The sequence below is a fragment of the Phalacrocorax aristotelis genome, chromosome 2 (assembly GCF_949628215.1).
Source record: "Phalacrocorax aristotelis chromosome 2, bGulAri2.1, whole genome shotgun sequence".
In the NCBI taxonomy this organism is placed as follows: Eukaryota; Metazoa; Chordata; class Aves; order Suliformes; family Phalacrocoracidae; genus Phalacrocorax; species Phalacrocorax aristotelis.
Genome location: NC_134277.1, coordinates 106,285,294 through 106,305,208, shown reverse-complemented (window position 1 = coordinate 106,305,208; position 19,915 = coordinate 106,285,294). Strand labels below are relative to the sequence as shown.

Genomic DNA, 19,915 nt, shown 5'->3' with positions numbered 1-19,915 from the left:
AAGAGCATTCAAAGCAAAGAATAATTAAAATCCCTATGATGTATGAAACATAATTTACCATGAGTCATCAGATTGAGAGAGATGATCTTAAACGCTACGTTGTTCTAGTCTTACTTAGCCTTACTTGCACGCATACTATAAATGAGCAGAGGGCAGCATAGCTTTGCAAACCATGCATCATACCAGAAAAAACACTATAGGAGGAAAAAGAGCATTGAATGTCAAAAACTAATTAAAAAACTGTATTGAAAATATTTTTTGAAGACTTGAAATATGCAGAAGATTCTGCAGAATGCACCGGTATCTACAGAACAGACAAAGTCGCCTTCTGTGATCATACATCAGCCAGTATTTTCCCACTATTAATCACTGAGGAAGGTATCACTTTTTGCCCTCTTAAAATGCAAAACCAAAAGACAGTGACTTAAAATTAGTGATGGCATACCTTTTCCACAGGGAGAAGTATTTGCAGCAATCTAACAGTGAAGAGTGAAATGCTAATAAATGCCATTCTGTGATGCACCAACATCACCTCGGGCTGTTCTGCACTTATATTGGTTTTGTGATATAATATAGTTTCTCCAAGCAAACCCAAGACCAGAAGCAATTTGTCTTTCTGAAAACAATATCAGAAGTACAATCATTAGAAAGAATTGAAACACTACTGTCTTTACAGTGTTTATACAGCACCCATAGCATCATTAACACAATTATACCAAATGATTTAAAAATGCAGAAATAGTACAAAATACATGGCATTTTTTTTGTCATCTGACCAGAACTGTGCATTAGTTCTAGACCTCAATCTACCTTCCCCTGCAGTTCTAAATACTTTGATCAGTAATTATCCATTACTGGTTGTTCTCCCCACCCCACCCCCCACCCCCCCAATCCATGCTCACTACACTTTTGAACCTCTGGAATTTTAACTATTTTTAAGTTTTAGTATGGAAATATTAGGAGCAGGTTTGAACCTGCTTATGAAGCTTTATCTTAAAATTAAAAATAAATAAATTAACAAAAACCCAACCCACAACCCAAACCTTGACAACATCAAACTTTTTTTGTGCCTATTGATTCTCAAAGGAAACAGCAGCACATTTCTCAGGTTATGTAAAATCCTACTAGAGAATCACTACCGTTGGATAAACCCAGCTCATGGACACTGGAGAAAACAAAATTAGTTTCTAGAATTTTGGTCACCTGAGAAAGCCAGGTTTGTACTTAAGGACACTAGAACAAAGGTAGACTTAATTTCAGTTGCGAGTTTTGGAATGCCTCATAACAATTATGAAGTCAATAGCACATGTGAGATTTAGCTCATTAAGTACAGAAACTGATAATCACTGTTAAGCAATTAAGCACTATTTATCTGACTCAACACAGCTAAAGAAAATGACAAGCAGCAATTGACTAAATCAAATCAGTCTTTTAAAGTAATTGTCAGCACACATTATTATACAGTGAGATGAAAAGAGTTAATTTTCATCTCTAGGAGTTCAAAAAAGTAAATTTCTCTCTGCCCTGTTACCATTTGGAGAGGTAGGAAGCGCCCCTGCTTCAAGACCATGGAGTCTCAAATTAACAGTGGATTCATAAAGTTTATTCCTCCCTGAGACAGGGATGACCATCTCAAAGCTAGTGATCAAAAAAATCTATGGCAATCTGCAGTATCTAACTTTTTGGCATGGCAGAATCAAACTGCACTTAAGCACACTGACAAAACTGGAAAACAGTAAAAACTTTACTTTGGAGGAAGGAAGCATAAAAACATGGGTAAAATACACACAGCTACAAACTTAAGTATTTTTGAATGGGATTTCCAAAATATGTATTTTTCACAACAATATTCCAGTGCAGAGTTTTAAAAGTGGACAAACAACGAAACATAAAGCAATAATGTTATGCAAGAAATGTTTTCCAGTTTCCTAGAAAAGAGACACATGACCTCCTTCCCTTGCAGCTAACACAAAACACAAAGAGGAAGCATGTTCTCTAGGCACTGAAGCCTAACAACTCTAAAAACAGTCTACTTCTGATAAAAGACATTATTTTATATAGTTTTAAATACTATAAAGGTAAATTATTTTTATTTACTCAAACACTAAGACAGATGAAGAACTAGTTTTTATCTCCTGCTTCGCAATTGCTTTATCAAAATGAGCTTTTTTAGACTGCACTGTACAGTCCAGCTCTGCATCACAAATTGATGCAGATTCATAACTTACAATGGGATGTGAATTTTATTAGTACAATACTTTCCAGATATAAATCTCAAAGTTCTACCAAAGGAATAAAGTTATATCAGCAAGGCTTTTTTTTTTTCTTTTTAAAAATCAATGTAAATGTATACAGTTACCCAGCTTATTTGCAGAGTTTTGCTTGTTAGTCGCCTGGAAACAAACGTTATCCTACTAATGACAATCAGTATGATGTACACCTGATTGTGTTCACAGTTTCTACTGTAGTTTGAATGATTTATATCCAATGGAATAAACTGATTCAGGTCATACAACACCCAGACAGAAGATTATCACAAAAAAAGACTATGATTCTATGATTGTATTAAGCTGCTTAGATTAAATGTTCTGGAAGGAATCTTCAGTACTGACTTGATCAATTATAATAGGTTTTGACAGATCAGTACACAAAATTCAAAGAAAAAAGTTCTGATTCACTGCTAGGTCTTAAAAATAATATAAAAATTGATTGTAAAATCAATAATAGGAAAGCTTCCAGTAATATTTTTTTAATAATTATTGGAATACCATTGTTCCATATTCAGTGGTATTTTCATGAATTCTAACTTAAGTGATGTGCATTTAAGACTACACTTAAGTTTTCAGGCAAGTTTCAGTCTGCAACTCTGGTACATTTGTTACGTGTATAAGCCATGCTGGCTTAAGTTTCAGCTTTTAGTTGTCTTCAAACAAGCAAGTCACTCATCATTATTTCATCTGTTATTCACTAATTTGACATTTCATGTATATAACAGCCCTCAGCTGTGCTCAGGTATGTATTTCCAGCAATTTAAATTGTTTGGTCAACAGCACCTTAACACTTTGTATCTCTTCTGGGCCAAAAAGCCTTCTCCTCTTTCCCAGCTAAGCCACAGAGTGAAGGATAGCTGAAATCTGTGCAGGGATCAATAGGTCCTGTGTAGGAAATTAATCCATGTATTGTACAATCCTAGTCCTGGATCTAAACAATTATCTCCCTAACTTTAAACAGATAGTTTATAAGGAGTAAAGGAAGTGAAAGTTGTCATTTACATCAAATTGGTCTCCAACATTTGTAGTCAGTAGTTTTCCCCTCAGATACCCTTCCCCACATGTTTTTCTCTCAATGGCTGCTTAACAGCCTTTCACTGTAAGACAAAATTCATTACTTATTTTGTTGAGGTGAAACTTCAAGTATCATCTAGAAAAGAACTTAAATTTAAAATAAAAAGGATATGCCAGTGATAGAACCAGTACTAAACTATTTAAGATTTTTCAAAAGGGTAGCTCAGCAGATTAGATACGTATATGAATCACTGCAGAAAATGTCAGAGGCTTATAAAAGCAGACTGTTAAAAACAGCTGATCAAAGCCTAAAGAATCTTACCAATTCCAATGCAAAAAGGCTATCATCTTCCCAAACGTTTTCAGAAATAGCATCACCAATAAGGAACATATCTTCAACAAGCAACTCAAGAACTTCCATCGTCACTCTCCTACTGCCTAGGAATACAAATGAGAGAATAACACAGACAAAATATTATACTATAATATTCAGACAACACCATTTTGAACAAGGAATTATTCTAAATCTGAAATTCTGGTATTTTAGTTTTCCTATACCCTTCTACTGAAAAAAATGCTAACTGCCCTCAACCACCAATAGCTCTGAATCACGGAAGACAACAACTAGCCAAAATCATGATAGGAGATATTAAAGCAATCATATACTTGAAAAAAGACTGCATTTCCTTAAATCCTATAGTACTACATAAACTTTATTACAGCTGTAAATTGATTACTGGACTTCTTTGAAGTTCAGAATAAAGTCACTTATTTCCCCCACCCTGGCAGCTAGGTTATAGATCTTCCATGTGTATTATCTATTCCTGTTAATCTGCATTTTTGGCATAGTGGGAGAGGCTTTCTTGCTGCATTATTTTGATTGAGATCTTTTTTTGAAAGGCAAAAAGATGAATACCCACTTTATCCACTTGTACTTTTCCCCATAACAGCTTCCCCACCTTGTTTTCAGGCTCATATTTATTAATTTTCATTGCTCTTTCTGACTCAGTATCCCTTAATAACAAGGAAAATCTGTAAAATTAGTAACTTTTATACTTTGTACAGTTTTATGCTTCACACAGGTCCATGGCCCAAACTTAAACAGTAACAGCCTACATTTACTACAAATATAGACCTCCCCCTAATGTCCCAGATAATGAGACAATAGGGGAGGAACAGTCAAAGGCTAGAAGGTTTCATGAGTTACAAGGCAGAGTATCTAGAGCCAGACCAAATATTTTCAACCTCATACAAGACAGGATGCCAGAACTGTCTGGCATCCTAGGGAACCATACAGTGACAGTTTCCCCCAAACACTTGATTTAGTGCAACTGTTGGCTTAGTTACTTGTTGATGGTATGTTTCTATTTAAAACCATGGATGGATTTCACACAGCACCATTGAATCTCCAATTTATTTTTCAACTACCACTGAAATTTTGCACACTTCAAAATCTGTTTAAAAAACAAAGCAAGCCCTACAGCTTATGATTGAAAACTAATTTCTTTGTCACTTTTTCTACTCTTGTAGATTTTATACACTGTAGAAGCCTTGTTGATATACTTGAGGAAAAATATATATATGTCTGTGTATGACTATATACGTAGTGACAATGACCACAGCTTATGCAATTTGCAGCTTAAGTAATCTGCTCTGAGTGAGCATATGGCAGAGAATGGCACAGGGCCTTTTTGAAACCTTGTTTTTTCCTATCTCACAGAAGTGCTGTTTTCCATTTAATTTAGGCAAAATGTTGCCAACTTGGAGGGTATATGCCTGAAAACTCCAGAAGCACTTTTTCTCTCTTCACAATTATTTTGCAAATTCTTCATCAAATTTCTGTGCTTAAAACATTTGAAAAGTGATTTAATAAATTTCTCCATTATAATGCCAGTAAATAATAGTGGGTTTGAACTATAGGTTCAGAAATATTTTTAAGGCAATAACTGAAAATAACATCTGCAACATTTTGCTGCAGCTGTTATGATCTAAAGACATGCAAGTTCATTCCACCATATTCTTACATGAATATATCAGCAAAATACTTATTTCCCAACACCTGTGGTAATTAGTATGTGCTGAGAGTTCATTATTACTAAATGCACAGTAAGATAGATATAATCAATTACTATAAAACAAATCTTATGCTGTTCAGATTTAAATAATTGTCTTTAAAACATGCAGTATCAACACTGAACTTCAGACAAGTATGGTATCTTAAAACTGATCAAAAAAAAAAAACCAGAAAAAAATATAGTGTAAAATACAAGCAAGCAAATTTTACAGTAAGCTTACTGTTTTTCCTTTACCCGGTAATTTAAACAGAAGAAAAAGAAAATCTACACTATACAATACCTACCATATAACTTTTGCCATTACATTGTAAAAGTGCCTGTTGATTTTACTGAAGAAAACAATTCACAAAAGATAACCACACAAGAGGCAGCGTGTTACTGTGCGTCACCCTCTCACAGTATGACAGGGTGCCTTCAGATCACAGGATATCAGATCAATGGGATCAGAGGAAAAATATTAGTTTACTTACAATCCATGTCTCATTAAAGCACAGTGGAATAAAGAAGAAATATGATCTAGCAGAGTTTAAAAAGCGTAAAAAATTTGATGGCAAGAGAAATAAGGACAGATCAACTTCATCTGAAAATGAAACTATTTTAGTTCTATGATAAGATACAAAGAAAGAATCTTGAAAGATGGAAAAATTCACTAACTCCGCAGATTTGAAGTTACATGCGCCAGAAATGGCAAAAACTGAAAATATTTCTTTTGCACTATAAGTAAAAAGAGAAGATGACAGAATTCATGAATGTGCTTGTGAAGAATTAATATTTAATTATCACTGTTCTGAAAGGGGAAGACAAAACTTTTGTTCATTTTACTTTTGTTTGTTACCAGTAAAATGAGGACTGAATAATTTTCCTGTGGACACAGATTAATGCTGATGTTACTATGAAATACACAAATAAATTAGTATTTCGTGACAGAGCAGAAAGTCATTAAAAGTTATAAAAAAAATAATGAAAACAACAGTAAATGGAAGTTTCATACATATTTCATACAATTGTTGTAAGTTAAAGCCACTACCCAGCTCAGGCAATGTTGACAGGCATATTAGAAAAAACAACCTTTAGTATTCCAGTCATAAATATATACGCATTTCCAGCTCCTACTTTGAAAACCTTACCACATTTACTAATACCTGTTTTGGATGACATTGTTTTATGACTAAATACTACTTTAGACAACCTAAGAGCAAAAAGACTGTCCTTCAAACAGGCTTTGCAATTTAGAAGCTTTGTAAGTCAAAAATCATTAGTTTTACTTACACTGTCATTACTTATGTCTCTTAAAACAAAATTATAATTTGTTACTGCATTCATAAGAATAAAAACAAACCTTCTCCCAGAATTCTTGTTCATTATTTCCTGAACAGAAGGAAAACTCTATGCTCAAAGAGATCAGACACATTTTGTTACATGTGGTTATTTTTTTCATCTTCTTGAATGACATTTTATTCAGCCGTACCATTTTCCACCACACACCCACTACTTCCTACCGCTACTTCCCACCATCAGTAAAAAGCACTTCAAACTTCTGCAGCAATTCTGGAAATCAACCAGAAGAGTGAAGCTTTATGACCTGAACAAAATCTCTAGAAAAGAACTGTTGTAACTACCTACAGTATATTGGCAATCAACTGTACCTTATTTATTTTAGGTACTCAACTCATAGTACCAACTTCTTCAGAGGTTTGCACTGAAGATGGGAAGGATACGTAAGTGAAATATGTAAGTCAAAACTTTCTCACCTGTTCTTAGAAGAGGTATTGCATTTTCTAAGATGGAAACACAGAACTGAGGAAGGCTAAGCTGCTTCATCTGTAATTCCAAAGTGTCCTCATTTTCATTAACTGGTAGGTCAATACGTCCTACATCAAGTGGGGAATGCAGAGATATTCTGAAGGTTGCATTTGCTTGGGTACTGTTTCCACTTGAAACAACAAACAAAACACACACAAAAAAAGCCATAGTTAACTCTTGCAAAGAGAAAACCCATGTATGTACATATGTTAAAAACAGCATCAAGTATTTTAATGTCCTCCTTCCTCAGTGCATATCCTTCCTTCCATCCCAATAATTCTCTCCTATCCATCAGTGTTGCAGGAAAAGAGGGATTTTATTTGGTATGTTTTTTAAATGTCAGAACTGGTAGCATTACAGGAGGATGCCTACTTTTTTGGCAGTCATCTTCAAAAGCCCTCAGAAATGTGTGCTCAAATAAATACACGTGCAACGAATACTATATTGCAAGAGAAAAACCCGTTTATTTGAAACATCATTTTTCATGAACAAAGTCTTAGTTGCTTGCAGCAAGGCCACCTACTAAATAACATTTCAGCCTGAACTATACCTACTAAATATTAAAGCCATTCTGTATAGAATCATGGAATGGTTTAGGTTGGAAGGGACCTTTAGAGGTCATCTAGGCCAACCTCCCTGCAGTGAGCAGGGACATCTTCAACTCTATCAGGTTGCGCAGAGACCCGACCAACGTGACCTTGAATGTTCCTAGGGATGGAGCATCTACCACCTCTCTGGGCAACCTGTGCCAGTGTCTCACCACTCTCACTGTAAAAAATTTCTTCCTTATATCTAGTCTGAATCTACCCTCTCTTAGTTTAAAACCGTTACTCTGCCCTGACACAACAAGCCTTGATAAAGAGGTTGCTCCCATCTTTCCTATAGTCCCCCTTTAAGTACTGAAAGGCCGCAATAAGGTCTCCCTGCAGCCTTCTCTTCTCCAGGCTGAACAACCCCAACTCTCTCAGCCTGTCCCCATAGGAGAGGTGCTCCAGCCCTCAGGTCACTTTTGTGGCCTCCTCTGGACCTGCTCCAACAGGTCCACGTCCTTCCTGTGCTGAGGGCTCCAGAGCTGGACACAGCACTCCAGGTGGGGTCTCACTAGAGCAGAGCAGAGGGGCAGAATCACGTCCCTCAACCTGCTGGCCACGCTTCTTTTGATGCAGCCCAGGATACAGTTGGCCTTCTGGGCTGCAAGTGCACACTGCCATCTCATGTCCAGCTTTTGATTCACCAGTACCCCCAAATCCTTCTCTGCAGGGCTGCTCTCAATCCCTTCATCCCCCAGCCTGTGCTGATACTGGGGGTTGCCCCAGATGATGTGCAGGACCTTGCTCTTGGCCTTGTTGAACCTCATGGGGTTCTCACAGGCCCACCTATCCAGCTTGTCTAAGTCTCTGGATGGCATCCCGTCCTTCTGGCATGTCAACTTCACTCCTCAGCTTGGTGTCACCTGCTACGGCTAGTCACAAGAATCCTTAGAAGGAAAATTAAGTAAGCAAGCCATGTGTTTAAGCCTATAGGACCTCTTTGTCCACTGTGAAACAGAAAACATTCCCTTGTCCAAGAAAGCCTTAAGTGCAACCAAGTATATATTACATGTAAAACATACATGTAGTCATTATATTATAAATATAATTATTTAAAATTATGAGCTCTATAGTTCATAATTTTATTTTCTGACTGCTTTCAAAAAGAATCTAATTCTATTGGCAACATTATAATTAATGCAACTCAGAATTAATATTTATATTTTTTCTTAGCCTAGTATTTAGCAATCCTGAATTGCTTTAAAACACGTGTGATTTTTATAGTTGTTTTCTGTTTGGTTGCTTTTGTATTATTAAGCAAGCTGAAGAAATTGAATTGTGGCATGATTGAGTTACATTATGTTGTCTAACTAAATGTAAAAGATGTCTAAAGAATAGAAATTAAGAATTTAAAAGCCAACTGATTTTAAGAGGTAAATGGAAGACTATAAGGAAGATAGGAGAATTCACCAGTATGTAGTGGTTCTGATTGCACTTACCAGAGGGTAAGGGAGGAGAGGTATCAATCATAAAAACAATTCAGAAGAGGAAAGGTTAAGTTTCCAGGCAGAATTTGAAACAGACAAACAGATAGATTGAAGAGTCTCAAGATTTAAGAACAAGGAAAAAGAAGAGTTACATATAGAATGGCAATAAGCAAATAATTTATATAACAATAATGTTGAAAAATACAAGATTCACTAAAAGCAGCTCTTCCATATCAAAATCAGCAACATCAGAGCAACACTATAGTCATTTCCCTCTACCATGTTCTCTGTTCAACATCAGTCTTTTCTTTATACTGTCTCTGGGCTAAATTTTATCTACGTAAAAAATGGGATCCATGGGCAGTGAGCAGTTCTACTGCAGCACACAGGATGCAAGAAGATAGAAGTGTACCGTCATGAACAGGTCATAATATGGCCTTATACTTTTAATATATTACCACTCCCTGCTTTGTGGATGTCTCATCACAGCCTTCACTGTTGCTTACTCTTATGTAAATTTTATTACTACATGGATAGGCAGGCCATCCCTGTCTCTTGCACAATATACACCAGCTACTATTAAACTGTTAACCGTTCACTGGGGAAAACAGGTCGTAGAATGCATAAATGCATAATGCAGAGGTCCACAGAAAGCCTGGAGTTCATTTACAGTTACATAATAAAAAAATGAATACATTACACTTAAGATGAGTGAAAATAACCTTTTAATATAATGACTCTCAAGATGCATTTACAAGTAACTACATGAGCTATTCTCATCTGTAATATCAGAGTGTATTTGAATACCTAGGAGTTACTGATTCACTAAGCCAATATTCCATGGAGACTCAGAAGAACTGCCAACAAGCACACAGTAAGGATTCACAAGAACTGTTAAATTCCCACATACTAGAAGACACTGGTTCTAGAACAGCAGCTTTAAGTCTGTCAAGATGAGTAATAAAACTACACATGAAGAACCACCTCAGCATTTTGAAGGTATACAGACAATTCATAATTTCGTATTGGAGTTGAATTGTTAGATGATATACTACTGAAATTTGTTGTCAGATTTCACAACACAGCTTAAAGGCTTCAACGGAAATCTTTATACAGCATAGGATTTTTGACAATACTGCACACTGTTACCTATGGGATGGCCATTTAACTTATAAGAACTTACCAGGGTCATCTGCTGAAGAAAAAGAAAAACCCCTGACTTTACAGCAATAGGCTGAATAAATGCTTTTCTGCATCTTACAAATACATGCACAAGCAGTAACAACTGATACTAAGAGAGTTCGTTAAAAAGGTTGGTTGGGTACAGAATGTGGCTGGTAAAACTTATCTTATGTATTCTGAACACCAGTTAAAGAACTAACCATTTAATAAACATGGTTTGAATTTTCCATGTTCACAAAACTCTCACATCAACCCACACACTGACAATTGTTAATTAGCTTAATTAATAACTTACACTTAAAATAAAAATTTATTTCCTATTTCACCTGGAAGATGCTGCATCCCAATCTTGACCGTCTCCTCTAGGACGCTGAACTGTCCGTCCAATCACAGACGGCCGAGGGCTACTGCTTCCAGGTGATGGATTCTGAGAACGAGGAGGACCTCTTGCTTCTTGACAGTAAGATATAGATGAATTCTGGGAAGCTGTGCCTTTATGTAACACAAATAATATTTTCCATTAACAGAATCCATTATTCTGAAAGGTTCTACATAGTGAAGTAATGGTAAAAGTAGCCAAGGTAAGATATGGAAAACACCAAGTAAATATTGGCAAGCTAGAACAACCTATCACTGGCAAGTAGCAGAGTTTAGAAACTCATTTCCAAGGCAAAACCACTGAAAATCACAGTTGAATCACAGATCTTGAGTTTTAAAAATACAAACATAGCATCTGATGAAGGCTATTAGATTTGTTGTTATAACTGAATTAGCAATGAAACAAGCAGTATCATTTATTAAGACACGAAATATAGTGGCAATCTTATGAAGAGAACCAGACTACCAATTTACAGAAACAAAGTTGATTAAATTCAGCTGACAAAATGGAAATAGGAAGATCATTATAACTAATCTACACTATTAAATCTACAAAATTTAAGCATGAAGAACATTGTGAAATAGCCCTAATCACTGTAAAATTCAAACCAATGACTAGACTATTTTCAGCCATCAGAATAAAAAAAGAAAATTAAACACAGCTCATGAAATAAGTAACTAAACTGTTCAGCACTAATAGATTGGAAACTGTTCTGAAACTATGCCCACTTTTATTTTACAGATTTCATTATGTTTTCATTAAAAATCCCTTTCCTACTGACATACAAACAGTCAGATACTGGAAAAAGCTGATGAACAGAGGATCACAGGAAAGTGTAAAAATTAGTCCGTATTTTAAAATAAAGCCAGCACTCAAAGAATATTTACTAACATGAATAGTACTGCACATCATCATTTAGCAAAACGGTTTCACAAGATTACGTTTGCTATAAACCTGTGGGTTGGCTTTTTTTTTCTTTAATTATTTTAGACAGTCCTACCTGTGGTAAAAGCACAACAGTATTTCAAATATTTAAAAACACCTACTGTGCTCTGTGGAAGAAAAACTTGGATCTCTGTGAAAGTTAAGTCTGCTTCTCAAGAATATGCACAACTGTTGCAGGCACGACACAGCCTGCAAAGCTAACCGATGTCTTCCATCTCCTCCAAAAGCCAGGTTTAGCAGACACAAAAGACTCTGCAAATACAAAACCATCAATGCTGGTAGCTGAACATTAATGTACCTTCATGAACAACACTGCCAGCAAGTGTTTTGCACTATATAGAGTTCACAGATGTTTCTAAGTGTTTAAAAATCACAGCAAAGAATAAATAGGCTTAACTACTGTTTTCTTACTGAATGAAGACTATCGGTTCCACATTATATTTTCAATCAGGTCACTACTTTCATTATGGGAGCCCATCCAAGGATGTGCACATGACAATGACACAATTTTATCTTATCCAAAAGAAACAAAGTACTAGTTCACAACACACTTCATTACTGATTAGCAAGATACATTGTTACAACCAAATAACTTAGTAAATACAATATTTAGCTAAAGTCCCCTTGTCTGTGCACTTAGAGTTTACATAATCAAAACAGTTAAACAAAAGTTCATTTAGAAACAAGTCATTTACATCAATTCTTACTTGGCACAACTTACACTACAGCACAATAAAAACCTTAAACTTGAAGTGAATTCTTGCCTGTACAATCTTTGGCCTTTGAAGGAAGATCTCAGCAGGAAAGTCTTGCATAATCACATCCTGAAGAAGCTCACATGTACTCCAAATTAAACTTTGGTTGTTACTTCTCAAAGAGCTGAAAATGCAGTACATATTTAAATAGGTATTAAAACAAACAAAAAAAAAACACGCACACCCACCACCACCAAACCCAACCAGTAATCATGAGCTTGAACAAGGCTTTACAAGAAAGTTATAATCACAACACTGAAGAATCTAAAGAACAAAATGCTGTAATTCTACTGTCATACCATTTTTAAATTTGAATTATTCCTTAGCTATGCTAATTCTGTATACAATACAGAACAAACTCAATTCCAGCTGTTATCAAACCAGATGTAAAATTAAGTTCCCAGAAGAGAAATAACTTTATTGATTCTGAATTTGAAATTAAGAAAGACTGGAGATTTCCTGTGAACCTCGTGATTATCTTAGTAGTGTACAGCAAGTAATCTAACTCTTACCAGTAAGAAAGCTTTTTTTCATTACCAAGGTTCATGTATAACTTAAAAGCACTTGAATTACATATGTGGGAAGTTATGTAAAGGAAAACATTTATTAGCTATTCTCTAACACATATATTAGTAAATAATAAGAACTTTTTGGGGATTCTACCTTACTGTTCTTTTCCCTATTTTTGTTGTTTCAGAAACCACTGTAAAAAAAAATATCAAACACATCCAGTTTTAAGGATCTGTGTTCTTTTTCTAGACTCAGGCATAAAGGAAATTAAATATTAAAGAGGTTTTCCAGCTTCAGAGATCTTTTGAAACCTCTTACAAGAAAGCTTACAGTTAGAGTAGACTTGTTAAATAGTCCAGTCCATGACAGTGCATTACTGGCTATGCTAGAAAAGTATCACAGCTCTGTGACAACTCATAAGGAATCCCAATTACAGAACTTTTCCTTGGGTCACTTCAAACACCGTTTTTCTAAAATAAATTTAAAAACAAAAAAAGAAATTCACTACAGAAAGATGATCTGAATGACTCAGTGTCTGGATAAGGTATTGTACCTAAACTTATTGGCCTAAACCTAGTTAAGCTACTACTGAAAGTATGGATTTCTCTGCCAAGCAGCTGTAGGGGTAAAGTAAATAATGATTTTATTCCAGCTTGTTCTAAAATTAACTGAATGAAATCTTTGATCCATTTGACAAATTTAGAAGAGAGACTGAAGTGTAATGAACAAAATAATATACGTTGAATTAAACACTAAGAATGGAGAGCAGCATTAACAAAAAACTTGTCCTATTACAACTCGTTGTTTATTGGCTCTCAACTTCCAGGCAGCTTTTATGATCATTTATTATAATTTACCTCATTAAGTTATTTACAGGAACAGTCTAATGATGCAGAAGGGCAGAAATTTAGAACCACTTTTACCCAAGAAAAATTACTACAAGCAAACTGTAATGTTTCTATTCCTGTACCTTTCATTTGATGAAAGAACATGTCTATCTGTTGAAGTCAGAGTTAGCCAAGGAAACGTGGAAAATTTCAAGCATTTCACTGCAAAAAAGAGAAGGGAAATTTTGGAGAATATTTTAAAGGAGTATTATGCTGTATATTTCCATGGCAAAGTCAAAAACTTATGAACTACACAGTATCTGAAATAGAAATACCTTTTACTAAATATTCACTCACACAAACCCAAGTGCTTCTAATGAGAATTTTCAGCAATAACAAAAAAATATTGAAGTCATCTCCAAACAAGATGAAATACATTTACTGAATTAAGTTTTAGCAAATGGAAAACACGGCATTAGTGGAAGAGTACTCGATCTCCCAGATCATGCTTTCCATCAAATTATAATTTTGTTCTACTACAAATATTCTTTAGTAGTCTTTCCAGAGTACAAACACAGGCCATATATATTTTGGAATATCTTTTCCTGTACCAATATCATACTTGTGCAATTCTAGAGACAGCTGTTACACTGGGTGATTTACATACAGTAACTCCAAAGTCATATTTTAAAATCTAGTTCTCAACACTGTATTGCATGTTAAATATGATGCTCCTATGTGAACTATTACTAGTATATTGGCACAGGCAAAGACTTTCCAAAATAATAATCATCTCTGTTTGTCAGTGAAACATTTCACATCATTTTACCAACAATAAATAAAAGCATAACACTGGTTTTCACTTAGATACAAAGATTTCTAAAGCACATAATCTAGTTTTCTGAAAAGTAGAAAGGTACTTCAGACGTTAAGTTCTGTTGAAATAAAAATGTACTTAAACAGACACTTTCTATTATGGAACATAAATCTTCTGAAAATCATTCGAAATTTAAATATTTTCTTAAATTACAGCATATTTTAACATACTTTACATATTCCAAATAGTTATAGTAACTATTTATTAGAAAAGAGAAGGATCTATTAAGATGAATGTCATCTTTATAAACATTGTAATCGTAGTTTCTGTGATACTAGGTTTCACAGAATAACAACAGGAAAATAATAATACTTGTAACGGAATTCAATCTAAATTACAACTCTAATTCTGTAATTAACATATTCTTATAACTACACATACCAACTGTCCTTTTGGGAGGGGTTTCTAACTGCGGCAGATGACTTCTACCTTGACAAAAATATCCAGTCACTAATTCCTCGTGAGGCAGAGCTAAAACAAATAAATGGTAAGTTTAAAAAAATGCACACTGAAAAAAAAAAAACACCTGAAAGCAAGCCTCAATTTATCTTCATGCTTCTCCTGAACTGCCTCCCTTTTGCCCTTGAGTTTTAACCTGTTAAGGCAACCAATTTAAAATAGTCTCAGTTGATCAGGAAAGTGGAGTGAAAAAAAGGAGTGTGTCAATGTCTATTTTTCTACAATCATATTCTGCAACTGTAAAGGTTTTTTCCATTTTCTTACACTACCTTGCACAGCACATAAGCAATATTAAAAACAGGTACACAAAATGTATTGCCTGATGGAGAACTGGCAGCCAAAAATACGTTTTCCTCTAATCTACCTATACAGTAATAAAATCAACTTTTTAAATTAACTCTTTAAAACCTTTTTATATCAAAACCGCTCTCTTTTCAAGTCAGCTGAAAAGTAGTCCCCCCTTGTATAGAGTATGTATATTAAACACATGCAATTAATACACAAACTATATTACAAAGTATACAAAAGGTATGTAACATTAAAAGCAGTCTCTCCAGAACACCATATGTGGCTCAAAGGATCAAACTAGATAATGCGCAAATTATTAGTTTACAATTTTTCCCAGTAAGTGAAATTGAAAGTAAAATATAACACTCCTGTTACTAAGCATTATTTAATCCACACCTGTAGACAATTTACAGCATAAATGGGAATTATGTACAATACTTCAATTGGGTAGTTTAAAAAAGGTTTAGTGTAAGAATGTATATGTAAAAATTGTATTATTCCCCATACAGTTGCAATCCTAGGTAAAAATCTAGCTAAATCCTTATGTGGGCATGGAGTGGGGGGAGGGAAATCAATTTACAGCCACCACACAGTTCTAGCAAACTAAAACTCCAAGCACTAGACAGGTTGCAGAAGCAGCAGGAAAATTACTTTTAGCTCTGAGATTGCACAGTACAAGTGACAGAGCCGTGTCCATTACTACAGCATGCAGGATAACAGCAGTGTCCTTCCCACGAGAACCAGAGAGATAAAGTAAGGACCTCCATGGTCCGTAATTTTCTCCTCTATACTTTGTGCTAAAATTTTTAAGGCAGAAGAGAACCACATGGGTTTGCTTCTTGACTGCATCTAAGAGGCACTGTAAATCACAGTGCCAATCGCTTAATTACGTATTTGTTCAAAGTTGCTGCTCTCACTGCCATGAAGCAGTCTTTGGAAGTTTATGTCCTGTATCATGCCCTTTTTACATTATAGCAAACAGATATTACATACTGAAAAAAATGGACAGAGAAGGTCAGGTTACAAACAACAGTGGTGTTGTTCTTGTACAGAGAATTCCATTACAGGAATGGCACTACACAATTTAGCTAAAGATCACACTTTCTCTGGCAGAATCTACTTACCACGCACTTCACTGATCTCTCAGGAATCATTTGCCTACTATGGCTGAAAGCCTCAACTTCTCATAGCCTAGAAGCTTTCTATTTACTTTATTCTCATTTTAAATAAATCACACTTCAAAATGCGTAATTTACCTGGTTGATCTGCTGAAGGCTGAGACTGAGTTTGATAACATACTGATAAAGAACTAGAAGGAAGTCCAGAAGGAAGGAAGAACAGCCCATCCACAATCCCATCAATTATAGCCTGTAAGTTTGGATCCACATTGGGGCGAAGCTGAGAGAAGAATTCCACTGCACCAATTCCAATCATTTTCTGGGCCACAGGCGGATGCTACATTTGGACAAACAACTGACAAAGTTAGCCTGAAGAGGCTCAAGGTTTCTTAACCTTGAGGGAGGGGGAGGAAAGGAAAGACTCGTAATCAAAACTTAAGTTAGATTTCGCCTTTGTTTAGGCCATCCATCAGTTTCAAGGATGTTTTTTTTCCCCCTCTGCAAAGCTGTCGTTTAGTGATTAAAACATAAGACCATATTATGAGATCGCCAAACTTTCTGCAGTGTTTTCTCAACTTTTTAAAAGTTGCACCATTGTTCAAATCTTCACTTTTCAGGAAGAGTGCAAGTGCTTAGCTGCAAATCATGTTCCACAGAAGAAATTAAACAGTAAATGAGAAGCTGAAGAAGAACTAAATCAGAAGCCCAGAAAAGAATTAGGTTTTGCTGCTATCCCTATGACCAACTGCAAGTCACTCAAATTGTCTTAATTTCTGTCCACACACTACTTTAGAGTGTTTTACAAAGAAGTGAATAATAACATCTCATCACGTGGAGCTACAAAACTAAATAATATCCAGTTTTATTTAGCTTTAGCATTCTAAAGACATATAGTTTATCTATAAATAAACATTAGTGTGTCATACCTTGATTAGATTGTTCACAAAATTTAGTACTTCCTCCTTCATTGGTACGACTGGAAAATTGAACCACTCCAAAAGATTAAGGAAAAGCACATTTTCATGGACCAGATCAGCGTATGAAATCAAGTTATGTTCTAATTTAAACAGAATAGTCTTCAGAGATCGTTCTCTTATCTCTGCCAGTTCGTGACCTGCCCAAAAAAAGGGGGATTAAAAAAACCCCATAAATTCATCTGACTTAATATTTGGACAACCAGAACGCTGTCAAAGATCTGTGAAAAAAGGTAGCTTTTATACGGTCGGTATTATGCTTGCCAGGAAGAGAAACACTGCTCTCACCAGCAGTAAGCTAATCAAGTATGTTTGCACGGTGTAAAACTGTAAAATATTAAAAAATACGCTGATATAATCTGGTGCCGAACGTAAAACACGAAGATGGCCTTTTTCTTGAAGCATACAACTAAACTCTGAAAAACTCTACCACAATATGTTGCAGATACCAAGAGCTGCCTCAGCCTCGCCCATCAGGCAAAACCTGCCCAAGCCCAGTGCATCGAAGGGCACCGTATCCGAGGGGGAAAGCCTTCGCCGTTCCCTAGGGGGGCATCACGCGTGCCACCGCCCCCTCCACGCCTGCAGCGGGCAGACGCGTGGAGAAGCAGAAGGCGAAAAACAGGGGAGGGGCCCGGGCGGCGGCCCGTGCGGGACCGGAGGCCGGGCATGGGCCGCCGGTGCCGGGGAAGAAAGGAGCGCCCCCGCTCCATCTCCCGCTCGCTCTCTCCCTCCTGTCCTCGCCGCCGGAGTCCCGCCGGGCAGTGAGACCTCCGCGGCCAGCCCCGCGGGGGGAGGGGGGGACCTGCCCCGCCGCCCCCCGGCACGCAGCCCCGCAGCCCCCTACGCGACAGCCGCGACGCCCCCCGACAGCCGGCCGCGGCGGTCCGGCAGGGAGCGGGGAGCCGTTACCCAGCTTCCTGACGAGCGACGACACCTCCATGGCGCCCCGCTCCCCGCCAGCATTCAACCGCCGCGCCGGTTCCGCCGCCAGCCCGCCCCGCCGAGCCGACGGCGGCCGCGGTGCGCTCTGGGAAACGTAGTCCGCCCCGCTTCCCGCTCCAGCCCGCCGCTCCCCACCGGCCGCTGCTGCGCGCCACGCACGCCGCGAGCCTCCAGCGCCGCCGCAGCCCCGGAGCGGGCCGTGCGGCGGGGGGACACTCCAGGGGAGGGGGCACAAGCAACTCCGACTCCCGGGCAGCCCCGCGGGCAGCCCTCCCGCCCCGCCGCGGCAGCCGGCCGGCAGGGCGGAGCGGGGCGGCTTTGCGGTGCCCGCCCGCGATGCGCGGGTGTGGGGGTGCTTCGCCTAGGCGCGACCCCGGCCCCGGGTGACAGCGATCCGGCGGCCGGTGGTGGCACGGGTGCTGCTGCCACCCTTTCCCTAAGGTTTGCGGGCTGCAGCCGCCTCCCGGCGCGGGCACCGGCGAGGCCCCGGGCCTGGCGCCGCCCAGGGGTCCTCGCCGCCGCGGGGGCGCGCCCCGCCTGCCCCGAGGGAGAGCGCGCCGGCGGGACGGCCTGCCGCCGGTAGGGGTTTGTGGGGTCGTGGCCGGATGAACCGCTGTCAGGCTTAGTCGTGTTTTCTTGGCAGAAGTAGGTATCCTCGGTGTCTTTTTTTACCTCAGGCTTCTCCAAGCGATTGCGGGGGGGCGGAGCTTAATGAACCGAATGAGTAACTTGTAAGTCGTTGTCAAACTTCAAACATGTAGAGCAATACCTTTCAGATAGCAAAGGACTGGTTACAAATGGGTTCGCAATTCAGTCAGCGCACCTAAGAGAATTTAAAAAATCCAGTGCAAACAGACACGTTGTTTTATCCTTCAAAAGAATTAGAAAAGCTTCAGCTGGCCACCTGCAATTACTGGCGTGCATTTTCCAGCTTGATGTTAATTACCCATGTTCTAGAAACGCAAGCCCTTTCCATCATTATTCTGTGCAATGCAGAAACCCAACCTTACAATTTAAAATTCCCAGCCTTACGGCTCAGAATGCTGCCATACCTGGGTAACACAGCGGTGGTCCTGCGGGTTGGTCTACCAAAACCAAACGGGCTACCTGTCTAGCAGCATTCAGAATAGTAAGTGTTTCAATAGCAATTGGTGTTCTGTGCCAGGAAGGGAGCTGACACCTTGGTGTTGTGCATGTAGGTTGAACATGAGCTCTGTGCATACCTGGAGCAGATCATCTTGAGTGTCATCACGCAGCACATACAGGACAACCAGGTGATCAGGCTCAGTCATCATGGGTTTATGAAAGGCAGGTCCTGTTTAACTAACCTGATCTCCTTCTATGACCAGGTGATCCACCTAGTGGATGAGGGAAAGGCTGTGGATATTGCCTACCTGGACTCTAGTAAAGCCTTTGACACAAGTTGCTACAACGTTCTCCAAGAGAAACTGGCTGCTCGCAGCTTGGACAGGTGTAC

The 19,915-nt window shown here is 38.1% G+C and overlaps 1 protein-coding gene across 4 annotated transcripts in view; it reads right to left on the bottom strand.

Moving 5' to 3' along the window:
* RTTN (rotatin) overlaps window positions 1–18,755 on the bottom strand; it is an 88,979-nt gene extending 70,224 nt beyond the window's left edge. For 3 of the 4 annotated variants that reach the window (XM_075084592.1, XM_075084593.1, XM_075084595.1), the window contains exons 1-11: window positions 18,406–18,520; window positions 17,446–17,633; window positions 16,658–16,856; window positions 15,036–15,125; window positions 13,921–13,999; window positions 12,450–12,564; window positions 11,787–11,937; window positions 10,688–10,853; window positions 7,111–7,292; window positions 3,607–3,722; window positions 446–616 (exon numbers count right to left, since the gene is read on the bottom strand). In XM_075084592.1, the coding sequence (XP_074940693.1) occupies window positions 446–616; window positions 3,607–3,722; window positions 7,111–7,292; window positions 10,688–10,853; window positions 11,787–11,937; window positions 12,450–12,564; window positions 13,921–13,999; window positions 15,036–15,125; window positions 16,658–16,856; window positions 17,446–17,633; window positions 18,406–18,436 (1,488 nt within the window). In that variant the 5' untranslated portion in view covers window positions 18,437–18,520. Of the gene's footprint in view, window positions 1–445; window positions 617–3,606; window positions 3,723–7,110; window positions 7,293–10,687; window positions 10,854–11,786; window positions 11,938–12,449; window positions 12,565–13,920; window positions 14,000–15,035; window positions 15,126–16,657; window positions 16,857–17,445; window positions 17,634–18,405 lie in introns of all 4 variants that reach the window. The other variant, XM_075084594.1, reaches the window with a different exon arrangement.
* Between the last annotated feature and the right edge of the window lie 1,160 nt (window positions 18,756–19,915).